This window comes from Juglans microcarpa x Juglans regia, chromosome 7S, assembly GCF_004785595.1.
Source record: "Juglans microcarpa x Juglans regia isolate MS1-56 chromosome 7S, Jm3101_v1.0, whole genome shotgun sequence".
Taxonomy (NCBI): Eukaryota; Viridiplantae; Streptophyta; class Magnoliopsida; order Fagales; family Juglandaceae; genus Juglans; species Juglans microcarpa x Juglans regia.
Genome location: NC_054607.1, coordinates 371,626 through 391,444, shown reverse-complemented (window position 1 = coordinate 391,444; position 19,819 = coordinate 371,626). Strand labels below are relative to the sequence as shown.

The window sequence follows — 19,819 nt, the reverse complement described above, 5'->3', positions numbered from 1 at the left end:
TCCTATTTTGCCAAGCTACAACTGAGGAATTAAACAAATTGCTATGGAAGATGAAGGTTGCCCCTGCTGTAAAATACTTTGTTTGGAGAGCCTGCAGTGAAGCCCTTCCCACTTGTGCCAATTTGAAGAGGAGGAAAGTCATTGAAGATCCCCTCTGTCTAATATGTAGAATAGAACATGAAACATCAGGCCATGCCCTATGGGGATGCTCAGCTGCTAGGGATGTATGGAGTAATGGATGCATCAAAGTCCAGAAGATGTCATACCAAAATGATTTGTTCTTCAATACATGGATTTTTCTAGTGCAGCAACTGGTTCAAAATGAATTGGAAGTGGTGGCTGTAACATTAAAGGGGATATGGACCAGAAGGAACGAATTTATACATGGTAAAGGCTTCAGGCATCCCACTAGCATATCCCAAAAGCAAGAATTGAGGTGGTTTCTTTTCATGAGGCAAACCAGTCCCACCAACACAACCTAATACCAAGTAATAAAAAAGAACTCAAGTGGCAAAAACCAGCAGTAGGCATCTATAAAACTAATTGGGATGCAGCTTTGAGTGTTCATACAGGGAGATTGGGGATGGGAGTAATCACTAGAGATCACAATGGTCGGGTTATAGGTACACTCAAGGCATCATGGGTAATCTCAGAAAATCCATTTGATGTTGAGGATCATGGTGTCCTTTTAGCAGCAGTTTTTTGCAAGGAAATTGGTTTGAAACAGGTAATATTGGAAGGGGATTCTAAACAAGTCATTGATATCCTACAAAAGGAGGGATCCAACTAGAGCAAAGGAGGAATGATGATTGAGAATGCAAGACAAATATTGAACAGCTGCAGTCAATGGACTGGATCACATGCATGCAGAGAAGCTAATATGGCTGCACACTACCTAGCTAAATCAGCTCTCAATTTCTCTGTAGATCTATATGATATTGAAGAATGCCCGATGTGCATTCAATCAATTGTAACTACTGAGATGTTATAAGTTTGACTTTTAATGAGATCAGGCTTTATTCAAAAAAAAAACCATGATTCGACTGCTTTGGAGGGTCTGGGAGAGAGAGGCCGTCTCTCTGCGCTCCATATCCTCAAGAACAGAACGTAAAGTAAAATCACAAGTTTTCTTTTGACAAATGTAAAGACAGAGAGGACTACTTCTGAATTCCAAGTAACAAGGCACAATCACCATTAACCAAAAAGAAAAGCCATTCAATGGATGCACTCCTCCATTTTTCGTACGCTAAAAATGCGTCATGTCCCCAACTACTGCAGCAAGTTTCTCCTGGAAATAAAAGAAAAGCTTCATTTATAATTTATCTCCATATCGCTACCCTAAATTGGAACCTTTTTTTTAACATAAAAAGAGATCTTGCAGTCTCTGTACAGATTCCGGTAATCTGGTTAGTAGCTCGCACATACACAAAATAAAAAAATAAAAAAAAAATAAAAATTAATAACAGAACCTAGAACAGAAGATACAACAACTAATACTGAAATGTGGTGGCTCCGGCTCCTCCGACCCATGAAGTTACCGCATAGAAATTTCAACACTTGCAGATACAAATATCTGAGAAAGTGACAATTCAATAGAAAAACCTGCTGATCACATGGCAAGGTTTCGTTTTGTAGCTTCCATTTTCATCAAAAGATCTTTAATATCTGCTTCCATCCTCATCTTCATATTGAAATATTCTCGATGTGCTCTCTCTAGGGCATTGAGTTCTTCAAATTTTTGTTTACGCATATTTTCACCCTCAGACAACCGCAACTTTGCAATTCGACTCTTATACTCCTCTTCAATTTTTTCACTCTTTGCAATGGCAATGCGTCTCAGGCCATCGGCTTCTCTTCTTGCATCTTCAGCACGTTCTTGGAACATTTTAGCCTCTGCTTGTTTGATTTTCACCATACTCTCCAATTCATCAAAGACAGGTTGCTTTTGAATACTTGCCTGTAAATCTGACTCCAAAGTGCGTTTGTCATTCCGGTCATAACTGAAACTAGGAAGCATACTGGCTGCCCTTTCCAACTGAGGGCCCTTCTCTGAATAAAGGGACTTTAGCCAAGTGGGATCCTGGCTTGGCCCAGCCATCCCATTGCTTTCTTTACCTTGCTCCTTCCCAGATGAGATTGAAGGGTTGCCAAACTTGGAAGAATTAGCATCTGCAACAAACAGCAAAGGATGTCAATTACAACCTTGTGGTTCAGTATACCAATTCAATGGAGCCATACACAGGAATGAGCACTGCATTATTTTCATTTGATTACTAGGACTATCGAGTATGGAACCATGACAAAAATGTTCGATATTTCCTCATTCCAAACCCAATAAACAATATATTCTTTTTTTTTTTTATATAAGTAAAAACCAATACACAATATATTCAGAAGACATTCTTTCCCCCCCTTTCTATCCCTTTATTGGTCTTATAACCTTTAAGGGCATAATATGTGAACTGACATAATCTCCAATTCTCTGTCCAAATTGAACGGTTTAATTTGTAGACAGATAGACACAATATGCGGCTTTCACATGACCCTACACCATTCAGGGTCCCAAGACAGATGACACTAAATGTTGTAGGGGGGCTTATATGTTACATCTATCTCCCCATCCAACTGGGAAAGCCAATTGAAAAGGATCATTATCCTAAATCGGAATATGGATTTTACAATGAAGCAAACGTTGAGTGTGTGTCCACCAGATGGTTTACCAGTTTCTAACACCACTTATACGACAGAAGTAAAATGCTAAAAGGCACACCCAAAATAAACAAGCAAAACCTGATACATCACAATTTTGAATACAATATCAATGTAAGGCAGATACAAATGACAGTCTACTTGGGAGGAAAAAAAAAGGGGGAAAAAATCTACAGGACAGACTTTCTAATTCCCCAATCTTCAACTCGGTTTTGTTTCTCATCCTTTTCTTCTTAACTGGGTTCTGTTTGTTTAGGCACATTTTATCTCATATAAAATAATTGATTTTCAGTTTAATTCATATGTAATTTTCAAGTTGCCGGAAGGTCAATATTTGAAGTTGAAAAGTAAAAATGGTCCGATATCATCCAGGGAAGAAAATAATACAATTCCTTCTGACAGAAAAATAAAGAACTCACCCCTAAGGAAAGCCATAATATGACCGTAGACCTCAGGAAGGTCAGACTTAGTAGGCAATCTTGTCAGCATCTTATCAGCAATTTCATGCAGTCGCCTCCCCTCGTGTCCTTGCTGTCACCAAAGATTCTCCTCACATATTTGAGTTCTCTAGAAAGAGTTTCAGCCGTCCAATCCTTTGCAAAATTTTGAAAAACCTCATTTACAAAGCCAAACATTTCAGAAGGATGATCACAGGCAACACAATGGAACTGCATCTCGGTTGTCCCATAAGCCCCTGTAGCACTCCGTCCATTTCTGATATAAGATTCCCGTAACCCACAATCGGTATGGCACCAGTGTAGACAAACATCACACCCCACCCAACTACATGTATTTGATGCCATGTCAAACTTGGAACATACAAGACACATACAGGCACTGCAAAATCCATTTTTCTGCACACAGACCTTGCAATCACATTCATCCACTGGCAAAGGATTCTTACAGTTAAGATTTCTGCATTTTAAGTACAGAAAAACCTCTGCCAAATGAGTTGGTGAAACACTGTCGTCCTGTTGAAGATAATCAGGTAGACCAGTTTTCAAAGCGACCAAGATTTCCAATTGAGCCCGATGGGATTTCAGAAGGACATCCATGGTTACGTCAGACCTGCTCCGCAGTGCTTTCTGAAATGCCAATAATTGCGGTCGCTTGTCAACATTCAACATGATCTCGTTAATGCTCTCTTTTAGACTCGCTATGGATTGTGCCGTCATTTCATGAAATTTCCTAGCCATAACATGCACTGGTTCAGCAACTATCCTGGCAACGACAGTCTCAACAAATTCAACTCCACCTATCAGAAGCTGTTCAGGCTCCTTCTGGCTACCAGTCCGATATAAACTACCCCCACTCTTCTCTCTCATTCCTCGCTTCCTGTCAAAACTATAATTTGATCCAATATCATGAGATCCTACACTCTGGGAAGGTGATCTAACATCATCATTGTGCCTTGACTGTCCTCCTGAAAGCTGCCTCTGAAAACTCAACTGCCTCTCTAGCCCATTGGCCACTTTAGAGCTCCCTTCTAAAACCCTATGATGTCCTTGCACGGCTTGGCCATTAGAAGTTCCCTGTACCACTTGAGACTGACCAAGAGAGCCATTTCCATTCATCAAGATTCTCTGATACAAGGGAACTTCTTTCTGCTTGGACTCATTCTGAGACTGTCCCTGCCACTCGATTCCCTGAAATATGGGGCGGCTGCCAACCGATTGTTCATAGTTGTCCATAAAATTCTGCGTGAGAGAACAGCTCGGGTTGTGATAAAATGACTGAGAACCAGAAAACGACATTGATGCAGTAAATCCATCCGAGTTAGTACAGAATGTGTTACTCAAGGACTGAACACTCCTTGCTTGACTTGGTGAACCGGGAGTAGCTTGATTCGTATCAGCAGCACCAATCGGTAACAAAACATTCGGTAAACTTAGCGAAAGATCTAGTGGCTCCAGCATCAGCTTTTCATCCTTCTGCTTACTATTAACACCAGATCGATCGCCTTTCTCTTCTCTTCTAACAGGAGAGCTACTAAACAACTCAAACCCACGAGTACTAGGTCCTTCCATATCTCCATTATCCCTGCAAGTCTCGAACTCCCTGGTTTCCTTTCCAATCCATACACCATCTTCCACAGAATCTGCAACATGGGTAGGGGCAATAGACACACTTTTGCCTTTATCCTTGAAATTCTGACTCTTTAAACTCTCTGTTTCTATCCTCATATTGACTTCAGAAACTCCATTTTCGTCCTCATTCAAGGCGGGTATTTCCACATCCTCTTCCTTGGCCGCAAGATCTATTATACCCTTGTCTTGTTGTTTACCCTCCTCTTCAAATCCCATCGAAGTCTTATGAAAAACAACCGTATCCATCTTTGCTTCCTCTTCACATTGCCTATCTTTCCTCGCACCTTCTTCTTCCTTATTACCTTCATCATTTTCCACCATTCCATCATTGCTCTCACTCTCACTCTGTTGTACTTCTTCATCAACTTCCTTTTCTTTCCCCTCCTCATTATTCGGCAGCTCTCTCTCAATCTCCATATCTATTTCCATATCTATCTCTTCCTCGCATAACACTTTATCCGCTCCGTCTTCCACAGCCATATTTGAATCCTCAACCCGGCACTCGCTCTCAGCCTCAACCTCCTTATTCACACTATTACCCAGCTTTAAACCTACATGGTCTCTGACCTCCGTTTCCGTTTCCGTTTCAGCCCCAGCTTCATGAACCAATTCACGCTCAACCCCACGTGCTGATTCCGAATCCAGGTTGGGTTCTGGTTCAGGCCCCGGCTCCGGCTCCGGCTCCGGCTCAAGCTCTCCTTCCTCCATTTCACTGCCACTCTTACTGTCAACCTGCACCTCATCGGTACCCTTCTTTGCCGTCTCCACATCCACACTCCTCGATTGTTCGCTCGCTGCCGATTCCCTCGACCAACTTGGAGATTTAGATTTCGATTTAGAGTTGTCCTTCGAATTTTCGTTCGTCCTCGGACTAGCTCTTGAGGCTCGTATCGGTGATGAACTCGAATTTAAAGCCCTCACCATCCTCGACGGCTCGCTTGCAGCTGAATCCCTAGACCACGTCGGCGACTTCCCGTCCCTCAAGCCAATTCTACTTCCTCCTCTGCCGCTCTCCTCCGAATCTTTGTTTCCATTATTATTGCTCCCGAATCGACGCCAGGACGACACACTACCCTCGCGCCGCGACCGCTCTGATGCAGCCGAAGAAGACCGCTCCGATCGAAACCCCTTTGGGAACTCTCTCCTTGTCGAAGAAAACCCGCCGCAAAAGCTCTCCGACCGATGCATCAAAGTACGATCATACCCTCCTCCTACTGCTCCACTTCCTCTGTTCTCTCCGCTGTATCGATCGAAGCCACCCTTTCGTCGATCGAATCCTCCCTCGGAATCGTGGTCCGATCTCTTACGCACCATCCGAGAGCCCTCGCGATCCTCGTCAGCGGATCGATCCCGGTCGTACCGAGCCATAGCTTTCCGTACACTATCGGGCTTGTAGTAGAAGCTCCGGTGCGAAGATGACGACGACCGATTCGGGTTCGGATCCTTGCACTTCTCTCCATACGAATCGAGATCCTCGCTAGACCTCAGCCTCTTCATCTTTGAAAGCTACGAAATTCTCTGAACTTTCTTCTTCCAAAATTCATATACGAACTCACGGAAACTGCCCCCTCCAAAAAAGCAAATCTAGGGTTTTGACTACAAGAAGAAGGATGGAGCAATGAAGAGAGCTGGTAGGGGCTTAGAAGTACGCCTAAGTTTATGCGAAATTATACGTACGGGGATTAGCATAAAAGCAAGAAAAGTAGGGAGAGGGGGGAGGATAGATGGATCGGAGAAGTTGACCGGCGAGGAGGAGGAGGAGGAGGAGGGGTGGGATTGTTGGGATTGGGTGTGGGCATAATTGGAAATAAGGGTAAACAAGAAGGAGAAGGTGGTAGAGTTGGGTTCGGCTTATAGCTCAGTCAACGCAGTTTTAACCACCGGAGAAAAACAAAGAGAGAGAGAGAGAGAGAGAGAGAGAGAGAGAGAGAGATTTGGATACGCAATGTGCGTGGAAAGCATTCTAGAAATGGACAGGGAGAAAGAAAAAGCAAAAGCCGGGGTGCGTATTGCGCCACAAGGCGCATGGTAGTTGAGGACACGTAACATGGTGGGATATGATGGTATCACAAATTCAAATTACTTAAAATATTATTTTTAATAAAAATATTGATAAATTTAACTATTTTTGTCACAAAACTACTCATAATTTTGGATTTGTTAAATGAAATCACGTATTGGAATTGCTTGTACTCCTTTTGAACACTTGCATATAATTTACGTAGAAAAATATTTATTTTTAAATTTATTATTTATATAAAATATTTAGATTTTTGTTTTTTATTTTAACCGTACGTGGCGTTATTCTATAGGTTATTGGGATGCCAAAATGCTTACAGTTTTGTCGGGAGTTAGATCTAACCTTAAAATTGTGGTCAGCTGAAATGGATTGCTCAGAAGCCCATCGACACTGTTTGATGTCGGAGTAAACGACAACTCGCGAGATTAAACGGCCTCGTGTTCTCTGCTATACACGTGTTCGTATCTCAAAGCGAGTACGCTCCAATCTCATAGATAGGCATCTAATGTAAATAAAAACGTAAAGAAAAAGGAAGGAAGGTTTGACTCTATGTTAGACTTTTGACGTCATGATTTTTACTTTTTCTTCCGATAATGTACTTTAAAGGGTGTACATTCAATAAAGGGATCTTTGTATCGTAGCCGTTGATTGAATATGGGTCCCACCGTTAGAATAACGAGTGCCGTGTTTTGAATGATCTGGGGACTACTGACACGAAGTCAATGCCACGGATTTAGTAACTGTTGCCCAAAACGATTCCCCTTATACAGTAATATTCCCTTTTTTTTTTTTTTAAATAATCTTGGGAGAGGCGCTAGGGGCCGGATGAGTGTAAATAGAGAATTTACACCATCCAACGAATTTGTGACACGTATATCTTTTAACAAATGAAAAACAAAATTGACTGTAGGTAAATAAACACCATACACTCCCACAGCTCTCTCACCTCAAGCCGAAATGTCTGATTTTTGCCCCCCCTCTCTCACTCCCACTCACTTTCTCTCACCTCTCAGTTGCTCTCCCTCTCTCTCTCTATCCCTGGCCCCATCGTAGTCGGTTCTCTCTCAAGCCTGAAACTCTCTTTCTCACCTCTCAAGTTGATCGTGTGGAAGCAGTGGCGGTGCTACTGGTGGTAATGGTGTTTCCTCTGGTTTTGCAGGAATTAGAAGATTTAGCATGCGAGACCTCATGTGACTCCCAAAGATCTACCATTGAAAAGCCCCTCGAGCATAACTGATAATTTACACTTTGTGCTTCTCCATCAGAAACCCAACGACAACAAAAAAATAAAGAAAGAAAGAAATCAATCAAACCCCAACCCCCCAAACAAAAAAAATAAAAGAGGAAGCAGTGCGAAGAATTGCACAAAAACAGAGAGCTATCTGCCTATTTGTTGTGATTTTCATTTGATAAGTGTGTTGCTTTTTCATTGATGATAGTAGTATTGGCTCAGGTTTAATATGAGAGAGAGACTGACGGAAAGAGAGATGAGGGGGAGAAAGGGAAAGAGGGAGAAAAGGCTTCAAGAGAAAGAGATGAAAGGTTGAGAAATTATTTCCTCATATTGGTTCTACTGTAAATAACATAGATTTTCTATGTGTCTGATTTTTATTGGACGGTGTAAAATAGAACTACACATCCGTCCAGTTGAAGTTTTTCTCTTTTTTTTTTTTTTTTTTAAGAAACCACATCTCTCACATAATTCTAAGTGACACGTGTTCATAAAAAAAATTAACTTTTAAAATTGAAATACAGTTTTTAAATAAGATCCTTTGGTTCCGAAAGTGTTTTATAACGTTTTATTTCGTCTTATTTTATTATTATAAATTTTTTAAATTTATATATAATATAATAAATAATTTAATTTTTTTAAATCTCAAAACAATAATAATATTATAAAATAATATTTTAATAATATTTCTTTTAAATTTCATCTTTAATCTAAAATTATTTCATCTCATCTTTTAATCTAAACTAGTCCAAAGAGTGCACTTATAATTTACGATTTTATCATTTTTCTTTTTAAAAAAAATATAATAATCTTCGTATAATAACATATTGTGATCAATAATGTGATTGTGATGCAAGTAAAAATGGTAAAAATTGCAATTTCTTTTAAATAATAAAATTATCAAAACCCCCAAAAAAATTCAAGGTAAATTAGAGTACTTCTCTGCTTTCCAAATGACAGATATTTGCCTTCTGTTAAGACTTGCAGTAGCAGCCAGTCCCAATGAGAGTGACAGTTCTGTCTTCTCTTTGCAATTCCCTCCTTTCTCAAGCATCCTTGATTCATGAACGTAACAACCATCTCTACCAACTCATCCTCCTAAACTTCCATCTTTCCAAGTAATTCTCATTTTACCTTCCATAGCTGCTCTGCCTCTCTCAGTTGGCCATTCTTTATACAGAAATCACAGCACAATTCAAGGACCCAGAAAGAGCAGCAGTCCAATTCCAAGAACGCTCATCCTTTTATGCTGCCAAAGCCACAAACCTGAAGAAACTTCCAAACCCAGAACGAAGAAAGAGAAAAGCAGAAGGGAGTCGCAGTTGCCGGGATTTCTTGCCGGTTTTGACAAGTTTGGGAAGGTTATGAAAGAGAACCTGAGCCCACGGCAGAAGGGTGATTGGAAGGACGTGATGTTAATGAGCTTATCATTTGCTGTTTATGTGTATATATCACAAAAGATTGTTTGTGCTTATTTTGCTTGGATGGCCATGCCAAAGCAACCATGGTAGGCATTTTTACTGTGTTGGCTAATTGGAAAGGGTGTAGCGGTTCGAATTTATCTGCTCTCTGTTTGCATTTTCATATCTTTTCTGTTTGGAATTTTATCATCTTTCTTGTAACAGGACTATTTGCAGAAAACTAGTAGAAATAATTAGAGATACCCAAAGCTTAACCACTTGAGAGGAGCACTATCCTAAATTTTTTCTTGAGCCACTCCACCTTGATTATGCAAAGAAAATGATAATATAAATAATACCATAAAACCAATTCAAACGTTGAACTTGCCCACAATGTTAATACGCTTGTGAATATAACATCAATTCATTGTTTTAGGGTAGGGTCTTACAAAATCGTCAAAAGTTCCTTTCTAAGCAGATTTAGACTGATTAGATTATACTCGGAAGAAGTTTTTGGGTGCCGTCTCTGAAACCTTTGGCCACAAAACATACAGTACCAGAAATCGTACTTGCTAAGGACAACACCTCTTGGCACATCTGCTTTGATTACTCAGCTTTATGCCCTCCACGCCTGAAAAGGCGATAGATTAGCAACAACAGCCATTGCCAAAAGCGAACCACCCAATTAGTTCCCTTCGGTTTTGGTTCAGGTCTTGGTCCAAACAGTCCTTTGTAAATCTCCTTTTGCTTCTGATAAAGAGCCTTGTCATGTTCAGCAAGCAAACGTAACTCCCTTGTAATTGCTTTGTCCTCCGGTGCAAATTTCCGTGCCTTTAGGAAGTCCTCCCGGGCAGCATCTGTTTGCCCAAGTTCTGCTCTAGCCTTTCCTCGCCTAAACAGTGCTTTGACGTTGTTTTCTTCCTCTGCCAACACCTGCGAGCCCATCATCCCATTAAGTATCAATGTTTTCTATTCTGAGAATCAGTTAAACAAGTGTCGATGTCCTAGACTCTCACTGGCAACTATTTTCTTGGGTAGTGATTGTGTGTGTGTGTGTGTGTGTGTGTGAGAGAGAGAGAGAGAGAGAGCGAGAGAGATTCTCCTTTTCTTTTTTTAAATGCATGTTGCCCGTCACAGAATATTAAATCATTTAGTAGATAGCAGCTAAAAGCTGTCAATACTTCAACCTACTTTCCGGGTTCCACAAAAGGTGCAGCGACCTGGTGTGAAACGAATGGACTTAATACAGTCCCACATTACCCCTTATAGATATAAATGTATACCCATAAGTTCTCTCTGGTTTTGCATGTTATTTTCTCGATGTGCATCATATTAGATGGCAAGGTGCAAGGTGCTGAAGACTAACAAGAGATACAAACTGTCATTTGGGTTGTCTGGAAAGCAGCTGGTAGACTTTTTTATGTTAGTGTTGAAGATATAATATAAATAATTAAATCTACCTCTTTCTATCAGCTTAAGTTTTTGGGATAAGCAGTGATTTCATATAGTATCAGAACAGAGATTTTGAGTTTGAGCCTTGACTCCATACTTCACCACATTAATTAAAAATTCTACGTGTTGAGCCCCTACTTAGTGAGGGAGGGTGTTAAGTATGTAATATAAAAATATAAATAATTATATTTACCTCTTCCCATCTACTTAAGCTTTAGAGATAAGTGGTGGTTAGAAACATTTGATGGGGAAAAAGAAGTCATCCTCTGATCAGTTATCCAAAGGAATAAGAGAAATAAAGGAAGAATACAGATTCAAATGCAATAAAAATAGCCATACAGCACATTATTGAACAACCACAAATTTTATGGAAGATTATATGGTGCACAGTAACATGTCAATGTAAGTTATTATACTGAAGCTGGTAAGGAATTTCTAGAATTTATGAAGGCATATCTAGGTGGCTCATATGCCTTTAATTGATTCATCATCATATGAAAGCACTACAGTTTTTTCCAAGCAACTTGAAAAGACATTTGAAGATGTAGGCTCACAGAGTTAATATGCCAATTCATGCATTTTTTATATCCCAAAGTATGACTCAAGATTCTTTAAATTCCTTTTTTTTTATTGGCAATGGGTGTCCAGGAAGTCATGACTAATCCGAAGATGAAAAGTATATAGCATCTGAAATTATATTAAATCTGTCCATGAAACATAAAGTATATAGCATCTGAAATTAAATTAAATCTGTCCATGAAACATCAAACTACATACGTACAATGCTGCATTGCATGATTGCCTCATCAAAGCGCTGGAGCTTTATTAGACATGCTGCCATGTTAAGGTGACATGGATTTTTAACAGCTAAAGCCATGTCCCGGTACTTCCCAAACAATTGGAACATGAAGTCGTCGCCCATATATGCAATGGCCTAAAATGTAGAAAAATCATCAGAACTTACTTAGGAACAAAGAAAAATTACATACAAGTTCAGATGCCAAGAAACAATATCATCCAAGGAACATTAGTGTGTAACCATTTCATACTGTTGCATAGCATCCTCCAGTTTTTCCTCCTTAAATAAAGCATTTCCATCCATCTTTCTTCGATCTGCTGCACCAATCCTTTCCTCCACAGTCATGTCAGCACGAGCTTTTCCCTATGAAATGTATTATTCATCACCATTATATGTGCTGTTAGCATCCGACCAAGGTCAAGCTCATAGAATCAAACAGAAACTTTGAATATCCATAAACAAGTACTTCAAAAGTCATTTAAGCGCAACTTACTTCCTTGGTCTCATCAAACCCTATGAGTTCAACTTCATATATTATGTCTGCCATAGGTGGAACATTTGGGAAAGAGAAACTTCCTTCTTTCCCATAACCTAATTCCCAGCCGACATGTAACAGGGCACGTTCGCCAGATTTCATGCTGGACAAACCAATAGCCAAGCCAGTCATTTCTTTCTTCTCTGTTGCAAAAGAAAATATATCAATGTGCTGCAGCATGTACAACAGAGCATAACACCAGATAAATACGCGGCTGATACTTAAAATGATTATGCACATGCAAACATGTGAATGTGACTGTGTGAGGCATTTTTATGCACTGTATAAAGTAACTGCATTCTCCAATATTATTTTTCTTCTGTTGTTTTTTTTTCTTCACTTTGAATCTAGTTGAAATAATGAGAAGTGATATGTAGCCATCCCAACATTGCAGAATCAAGCCTCCCATGAGCTTCTGTAGTCCTTATGCAGTGAACCCAAATAAATAAAGTTAGTGAATCACGATACCAGTTTGAACCACCTCATCTATTCAGTCACTGAGCTAAATATGATGAACCCCACTGTAGAATACTCAGTAATCAGGTATGAAATGATAATTTATAGAAAGGTTCAGATAAGGAGGAACAAACAAAACTAAGGGTGGAAAAACAACAATGAGATCACTCACCACATAAAAAGTTTACTTTGGGGAAGAAAAAAAGGATCATATATAAATGTACCTTTTCCTAATACCAACTCAAGTGGTCTTTGTTCCTCCCGCGTATCTTCAAACTTGTGCTGGGTGCTTTCCGTCCATGCCCTGTAGTGCACTATCACACATGCAATTTGGAAAGCATAATGAATTAACATTATCCATAAACATCCCATGAGAAAATTTTGAATAGATTCTTTGATAGTTAGAATATTAGAACATGTCCAGAAAATTGAACATGTAAATCAATTCAACTAAGTCTTAATCTCAACTCGTTAAACAGATCCACCGAGAGCATACAAATATGCAATGGAATGATAGTACTAGTTTCTAATTAATGGTGGATGCAAGAATTCAAGGATTTAAATTTTTCATGGGAAAGAAAAGACAACCAAAAGAAGCCTATAATAATATTATTAATGCTTGAGGTAAATCTGCCAGAAGTACAAAAATAAGCAACTATCTGGCACTTACAGAAGCATGTAGAATATTTGGATGGTTTTTGACCATGACCTTCCTTAATAATTTGCTTTGTGACTTTCTCGTGAAGGATTTCCACCTCTGAGTCAACTTTTGGGGGCCCATTAGCATCTTGAGGAGGTTCCCCATGCACAAATGCAGCAGTTTCGGCAACTATTTCATTTTCATTATCTTCACCTGGAAAAGTGTGGCCATTCAGGGTATAAGTACACATGGGGATTCATGATGTTACATTCTAAAACCAAAGTTTCAATACAGCTGTTGCAACTAAGAATGGCCTTTTTGGAAATTTTCCCTCAACAATACCCATGCAGAGAGAAAAGACCATTTTCTTCTTGCTAATAAGGTGAAAATCAGAGAGAGGAGAAATCTTGTAAGAAATAAGAGCAAGAAGCACTCTCGTAAGTAGAATAATTCAGTATAAATGACCACAAAACTCTTTGTCTACATGCAATCATTACAGTAACAAGGAGAACACATTTCGTATGAGACCCCCCACCATCTAGTATACTCCTTTTGCTAAGATAAAACTTTATTTTTTTGATTGGCACCCGGTGTTTGGGAACAAAATCCCACCTAATCCAGGGGGTGCAGGGGCCCTCGGCAAGGAGTTTCCCACAATTACACCTCAGGTAATTCAAGGGAAAATCTCCCCAACCAGATGGCCCCCTAGAAATTGTTTGTACCCAAGGACTTGAACTTTAGATCTGGAGGGAGCATACCACCAAGACCAAGGTTCTTAACAAAACGGCACTATCCAAGTTCTCAAGGAATATACATTAGATACACTTAAGTAGAGAAAGAAAGAGATCAAGAAAATTCTAAAGGCCTTTTTTTTGCAAGTAATAAGAATTCATTAAAAAGCACAATCCAAGTGCAAAGGAAAAAGAATACAAGAAACACACTAATAGGTCCACCACCCTCTTAGACATCACCCAATCTAGCCCAAAGACTCTTTAACAGAACAGATATATCAAGACATATTTCTTAGAATATAAACTGAATATTTTTTTTTTTTTCCTGATCGGTAGAATATAAATTGAATATATGGCACCTCAGCTTTTGGTAAGCCTGAAAAAAGGTTACAGCTAGTACCAACAGGTTGATGTCAACACTCTGCATATCAGTTACACTAGGTAATCTATAGGGGTTTGACTCCATCATCACTCCCCACTGTCCCCAGGGGTTTTCAGAAGAAGTGAAGCATCAAATTAGATGTCAAATTCAGGGATTTTTATTAATATACAAAATTATTCTCAGAATCAAATCATGTTAGAGGGAATAAGAAGTCGTCCAGAGCATGGCTTCTAATGACTAAGCCTACAAAGAAATGTCATGAAAATATCAGTTAGAGAATTCAGAATATTTATTCCGTTCAAAACACTGACTCCTACTCTGATACTCCAAGAGCACCTTAAACCAGGTTTTTCATAAACTAAAATTCACCTTACAGAATGGTATTAAACTGTAAAAATCTTAATAGGCAGACAGAATGTACAACCTGGTTCAAAGAAATTTAAATTTAAAGAACAAGAATTAATTATATGTCAATATGTATGGCTGATATCACTTGATCAAAACGTTCCAAGTATGCAGTACTGCATTACACTGCCGCACAGTGAAGTTTATACTGCAGACTAACTAGCAAGTATAGACTGAACAATATCCTCAACGCTTGGAATTTCCCTTCACTGAATGTTAAATGTGACAATATATTAGTTGCCGTGTAAAGTATCAAACAAAAAAACTTGAAGGTTATCAGATAAGCACTAATCCAGGCATCCAGCACAGGAATTACAAAGATCAAACATTTGATTTTCCAAATCGAAGTTTGAATGCTAGCGAATTACCAAGTGATTGACTTTGATGCTCATGAACTCCATCCATTTCTCGAAAATTCAGCGAAACCCAAGGGCTCTCCTCAATTTCTGCAAAGACCCAAGAAGAATAGAAGAACCAATCAGTATATTACAATTCAAGAAACCCGTACAATTTCTTCCAAAGAGAGGATCGAAATTCCAAAGCGGATTCTACACGCCGTTTGGTAACCGAGAAAATGAAGCTGGAACAACGAAACAACTAGGAAATCAGGGGGAAAAGCTCCAGTCAGGTGAGCTTCAAACAAGCCTAGTTTAGCTCAGTTGACTTAATTTCTTGAAAACAAATAAGCCCAAAAACACCGTCGGATTCCGGAATTTAAAAAATTCCTTTTTACGTGCACTCAGGATTTTCTAGTCAACCAAACGGATCAGAGAGAGAGAGAGAGAGAGGACTCAAAAGGGTCAAGCTTCCACTTACAGTGGGAGGAAAGGGATCAGAATTCAGAAAGCTTTCCAATCGAGAATTTTGCCGAAATCTGAGTTGTAAGAGCACGATTAGCTTGAGTTAAAAGTACGCGGATGAATTCAACTTTTAGTTATTTTATTTACATAAATCTTTACATTAAAATAATTATTTTTTAATTATATGATAATAAAATAATACAAGATAAATTTAATTTTAATTGTTTACATCAAATCTTCAAGATTGTCTATTTATTTATTATCTAGTAATGAGTAATTAATAATTTTAAAAATATTTTAATTTTTTTAATTATAAATTTATTTTATTTTATCACATTTTTATATTCATAATATTATATATAATTAGTAATTATATTCTAATTATATTTTTTTAATTGTCATTTAAAAGGGAGAGAGAAATAATTAATATAAAATATATTTGATGAATGAATAGTTATTTTTAAATTTAGAAATGATTTTGAAAGTGACTGTAACTAAATTCTAATTATGATATCATTTTATGTTCTAATAGCTAAATCCTCAATGGATTTAACTTTTAACTAATCTAATCCATTCAGAATGCTCTAAGGATTACTAAACCGGTTAATTTTTTAGAATTAAAATTTAAAAAATTATAGTTATCACTCTCTACATCATGCAGTAATATATAATTTATCATTTTTTTTTATTATTTAAAGAAACATATTGATGTAAAAAAATATTTATTTAATTAAAAAATAAATAAAAATAATAAATTACATGTATGACGTGAGAATAAAGAGTAACATTTCTCTTAAAATTTATTGTGTTTCACGTATAATTGTTTTTTTTTTTTTTTTTTTTGGTGATAATTGCTTGTTGGGTCTCTTGTTGTTCTAAAAAGTATTATTTACTGTTAAACAATCATATAATTAAAATCGACCGCATAATCTTGACGACTGGAGTGTAGCGGGAGATGCCCTCGACCACATAACTCTTGGCGATGGGCGTAATGGAAGAGATCCTCGACCATGTAGCCTTGGCGAATAGGTGTAGCAGGATATACCCTCGACCGCGTAACCTTGGTGAGTGGCGTGTAGCGGGAGATACTCTCGACTGCATAACTCTTGGCGATGAGCGTAACAGGAGACATCCTCTATCGTGTAGCCTTGGCGAATAGGTGTAGCAGGAGATGCCCTCAACCGTGTAACCTTGGTAAGTGGAGTGTAGCGGGACATGCCCTCGACTGCGTGACTCTTGGCGATGGGCATAACGGGAGAGATCCTCGACTGTGTAGCCTTAGCAAATAGGTGTAGTGGGAAATGCCATCAACTGTGTAACCTTGGCGAGGAAAGCGTGGTGGGAGGATGACTCTATCGCGTTGATGTTAAGGTTGAGCTCAACTGCTTTGTTGCAGTAGGAGAAAAAACGCAACTACATTCAGTGGCAGGAGCTAGAGCTCTCCTTAAAATAAAAACCAAACTGGTTAGATTAAATAATCCAAATCACAAGTTTGAGAATTGCAAACCTTGATTATCTCGCTTGAGTGTGGCGACGACTGGTGACACACAGGCGATGCCCAAGGGCAGCCATGCTTTGGCATTGATGAAGGCCTGAGATGCTCATGATACAGCAAAAAGACCCGGGATGCCTGCGATACCAAACGACTAAAGTAATTTGGTTGTTGCATCCAACTATTCCTTGATTGAAGTTGTTTGCTGTCGAGTGATTTATTTATTTATTTATTTGGCGTGGAAAATATTGTGTATGGCGAGAGACACTTTGTGTAGAGTGAACTTGGCGAGGAAAGCTCTAGCTTGGTGAGTAAGTGGCAAGGACTACCCTGTGAGTGGGCAATTAGCGGGCAACATCTTGTGGCGAGGAATTGTGTATGGATCATCTCTTAGTGGTGAGAACCGATGGCAAGAACCGATGGCAAGAACCGATGGCGAGCACTGGTACTGCATGTGGCAAGGAGTGTCCCATGAATCCCATGAGTGGGCAATTGGTGAGTAGCATCTTGTTGTGAGGAATCGCATATGGATCAACTCTTAGTGGCGAGAACCGATGGTGAGAACCTTCTGTTGGCGAGCAAACTCAGTGAGTGACCACTTTGTTCTGAGCTGCGCTGCAACTTGCAACCTGCCTGAGTGGGTAGGCATCTAGTTCTTTGTCTGCTTGCCTCCTCTTCTTGTACTTTGGCCAGCGTGAGCGGCTCCCGTGGTGAAAGAACTACCATGCCGGCAGCAAAAACTTCGGCGGTTTTAGTGGCTATTGGTGGTGCCCCTGCCAACTCACGGATGCAATGCGTGGGCCTCCGACAGCTTGACCTCCATCAACTGTTGAAAATTTGCAACCTGTGGTCGGGAATGACGATGGAGGTGAGGAGCGTCAATGGTGGCCAGGAAACACCACTCCGAGGCAGAAATTGCCAGCAGTTCTGGTGGCTGCTGGTGGTGTCTCTGCCCACACAAGGAAGCCTGTGAGTGGACCTCTGGCATCTACTTTCTTCTCAATCAGCACTATGCACGGCGTGCACTATTCACCACTGCGGTACTGAGTGACCGGTACTTTCTTCTCTTTTCCCCGTGCATGTTGCCCTCGTATAGTGCATGGTCAAGGTGTGAGCTATGCGGCTGGAGGAGGCCGAGGAAGGTGTTCTCTGAGGGGTGGTGCTTCAAGCGCCTTGGAGGGGCTACTGAGGAGTTTACTCACGTGGAGAGTTTGTGGCCGCGTAGGTTTGTCGTGGGAGAGGAGAAGGACGCCGCCATGAGCTGGTCATGGCGTCCCTGGGCTGAGGAGTGGTCATGTATGCTTCCCGCACTGATGCGTGGCTTCAAACCTCCACTGGCCACCGTGTGACGGGGGGCAAAGGTAGTACTAGGCCGAGGACAGAAAATGCCGATGGTCCACATGGTGCCCGTCGGCACCCCCCACCGAGCAATGGTGCTACTGGGCCGAGGTTACCTCAGTCGTGGGCAGTTTTGTTCGTGTGGCAGCACGGTGTGGTCCTTGCCTTAAGGGGAGGTCGCCGGACATCCCCACAGGGATAGATGGAGTCGGTGGTCACAAAGGTGACAGTTGGTACCACTCCAGACTGGTGCCACAGCCAGGCCGTGGCGCTTCTCTTTATCCCGTTGTTGTGTGTGGTGCAGATCTATTTCGTCAACCGCCAGAGTAGGGGTGCACCACCATCAGAGACAAAAGGTGCTGACGGACCCAACGGTGGCCTCTGACAGGTCCCTTGAGCTCACGACGAGGCGGAACAGACCTCCTGGGTGCACGGCGATGTGCACCTGTGTGCACTTTCCATGGCACGGTTTGTGTCATGCATGGTGTGTACGTCAATGCAATGCCCGCCTTCCATGTAACGACTTGTGTATGCGTCCAGTGTTTTCTAAATGTACTGCATATTCGAAGTACATGCAATGATATTTATAGCTTAAAAGTAGCCAGGAAGTTTGGTTCCCGACCCTTCATGCTAAATATATATAAGAATATTTAAACGTAGTGCATTTTTAATCGCCCATCTCTTAGTATTTTTCATGAAAATAAAAGTGGAAAGATTGAAGATACTTATTTGGAAGAGTTTCATCTGCTCCTTTGGAGATAATTTAGAGTGCCGAAAAGTTGTCCTTCTTCCGCTTCCAGTATAAAAAATCTCAATCCTACAAATGGCGCCAACTGTTAATGCAAAAAATTACACAACAAACTAGAAATGAAGAAAGAGTCATCTCAGACCCACGTTGGTGATTCAGGCTTCAATATGGCACTCTTCGCGTTCATCCATGAAATAAATAATAAACAAGCGAACAGAAATAAATAAAGGGAGACATAGGAATTTACGTGATTCGGAATAAAAGTTTACGTCCATGGGTTGTTGAGTGCAAAATTCACTATAACAGGTGATGATTTTACAATATCTCATTGCCTCACATATCGCTCAATACAATGAGAGAATTTAGTCTCAGGAGAGTCCCTCTATAGAATTGGTGGAGAGTGCATAGAGAGAGTTTGTCCGATTTGTAGGAAAGCTGCTCCTTATATAGATGTTATTTCCTTAGAGTGATAGAGTCCAACTTGACTTGTGATAACTTTTCCTTTTAGGAGTCTGAGCCAACTTCTTTGCCTTATCTCTTTCATGTCTTATCTCTTGACTTTATCTCTTCCCTTAGTGATAAGTTTCCAGAGAG

At 40.0% G+C, this 19,819-nt stretch overlaps 2 protein-coding genes across 2 annotated transcripts; both read right to left on the bottom strand.

The window, feature by feature from the left end:
- Positions 1-1,289: 1,289 nt before the first annotated feature.
- On the bottom strand, positions 1,290-6,746 carry LOC121241546 (protein OBERON 4-like). Its single transcript, XM_041139356.1, is given in 3 exon segments — positions 1,290-2,169; positions 3,129-3,224; positions 3,227-6,746. Coding segments are annotated over 3 exon segments (3,723 nt in total). The 5' UTR covers positions 6,294-6,746; the 3' UTR covers positions 1,290-1,609.
- A 3,075-nt stretch (positions 6,747-9,821) lies between these two features.
- On the bottom strand, positions 9,822-15,740 carry LOC121241199 (peptidyl-prolyl cis-trans isomerase FKBP42-like). Its single transcript, XM_041138874.1, has 8 exons — positions 15,664-15,740; positions 15,216-15,293; positions 13,360-13,542; positions 12,914-13,003; positions 12,192-12,376; positions 11,939-12,061; positions 11,681-11,833; positions 9,822-10,380 (listed from the first exon to the last, which is right to left on the bottom strand). The coding sequence occupies exons 2-8, from the start codon at positions 15,250-15,252 to the stop codon at positions 10,054-10,056; spliced, it is 1,098 nt and encodes a 365-aa protein (XP_040994808.1). The 5' UTR covers positions 15,253-15,293; positions 15,664-15,740; the 3' UTR covers positions 9,822-10,053.
- Positions 15,741-19,819: the final 4,079 nt, after the last annotated feature.

What these genes read in the sequence shown, in the direction of transcription:
- LOC121241199 (XM_041138874.1), bottom strand. Translation starts at nt 15,252, where the DNA reads ATGGATGGAGTTCATGAGCATCAAAGTCAATCACTTG. An exon ending in CAAATATTCTACATGCTTCT is followed by an intron (nt 13,004 to 13,359) that starts GTAAGTGCCAGA and finishes CATGTGTGATAG; the next exon opens with TGCACTACAGGGCATGGACG. An exon ending in TGAGTTGGTATTAGGAAAAG is followed by an intron (nt 12,377 to 12,913) that starts GTACATTTATAT and finishes CTTTTGCAACAG; the next exon opens with AGAAGAAAGAAATGACTGGC.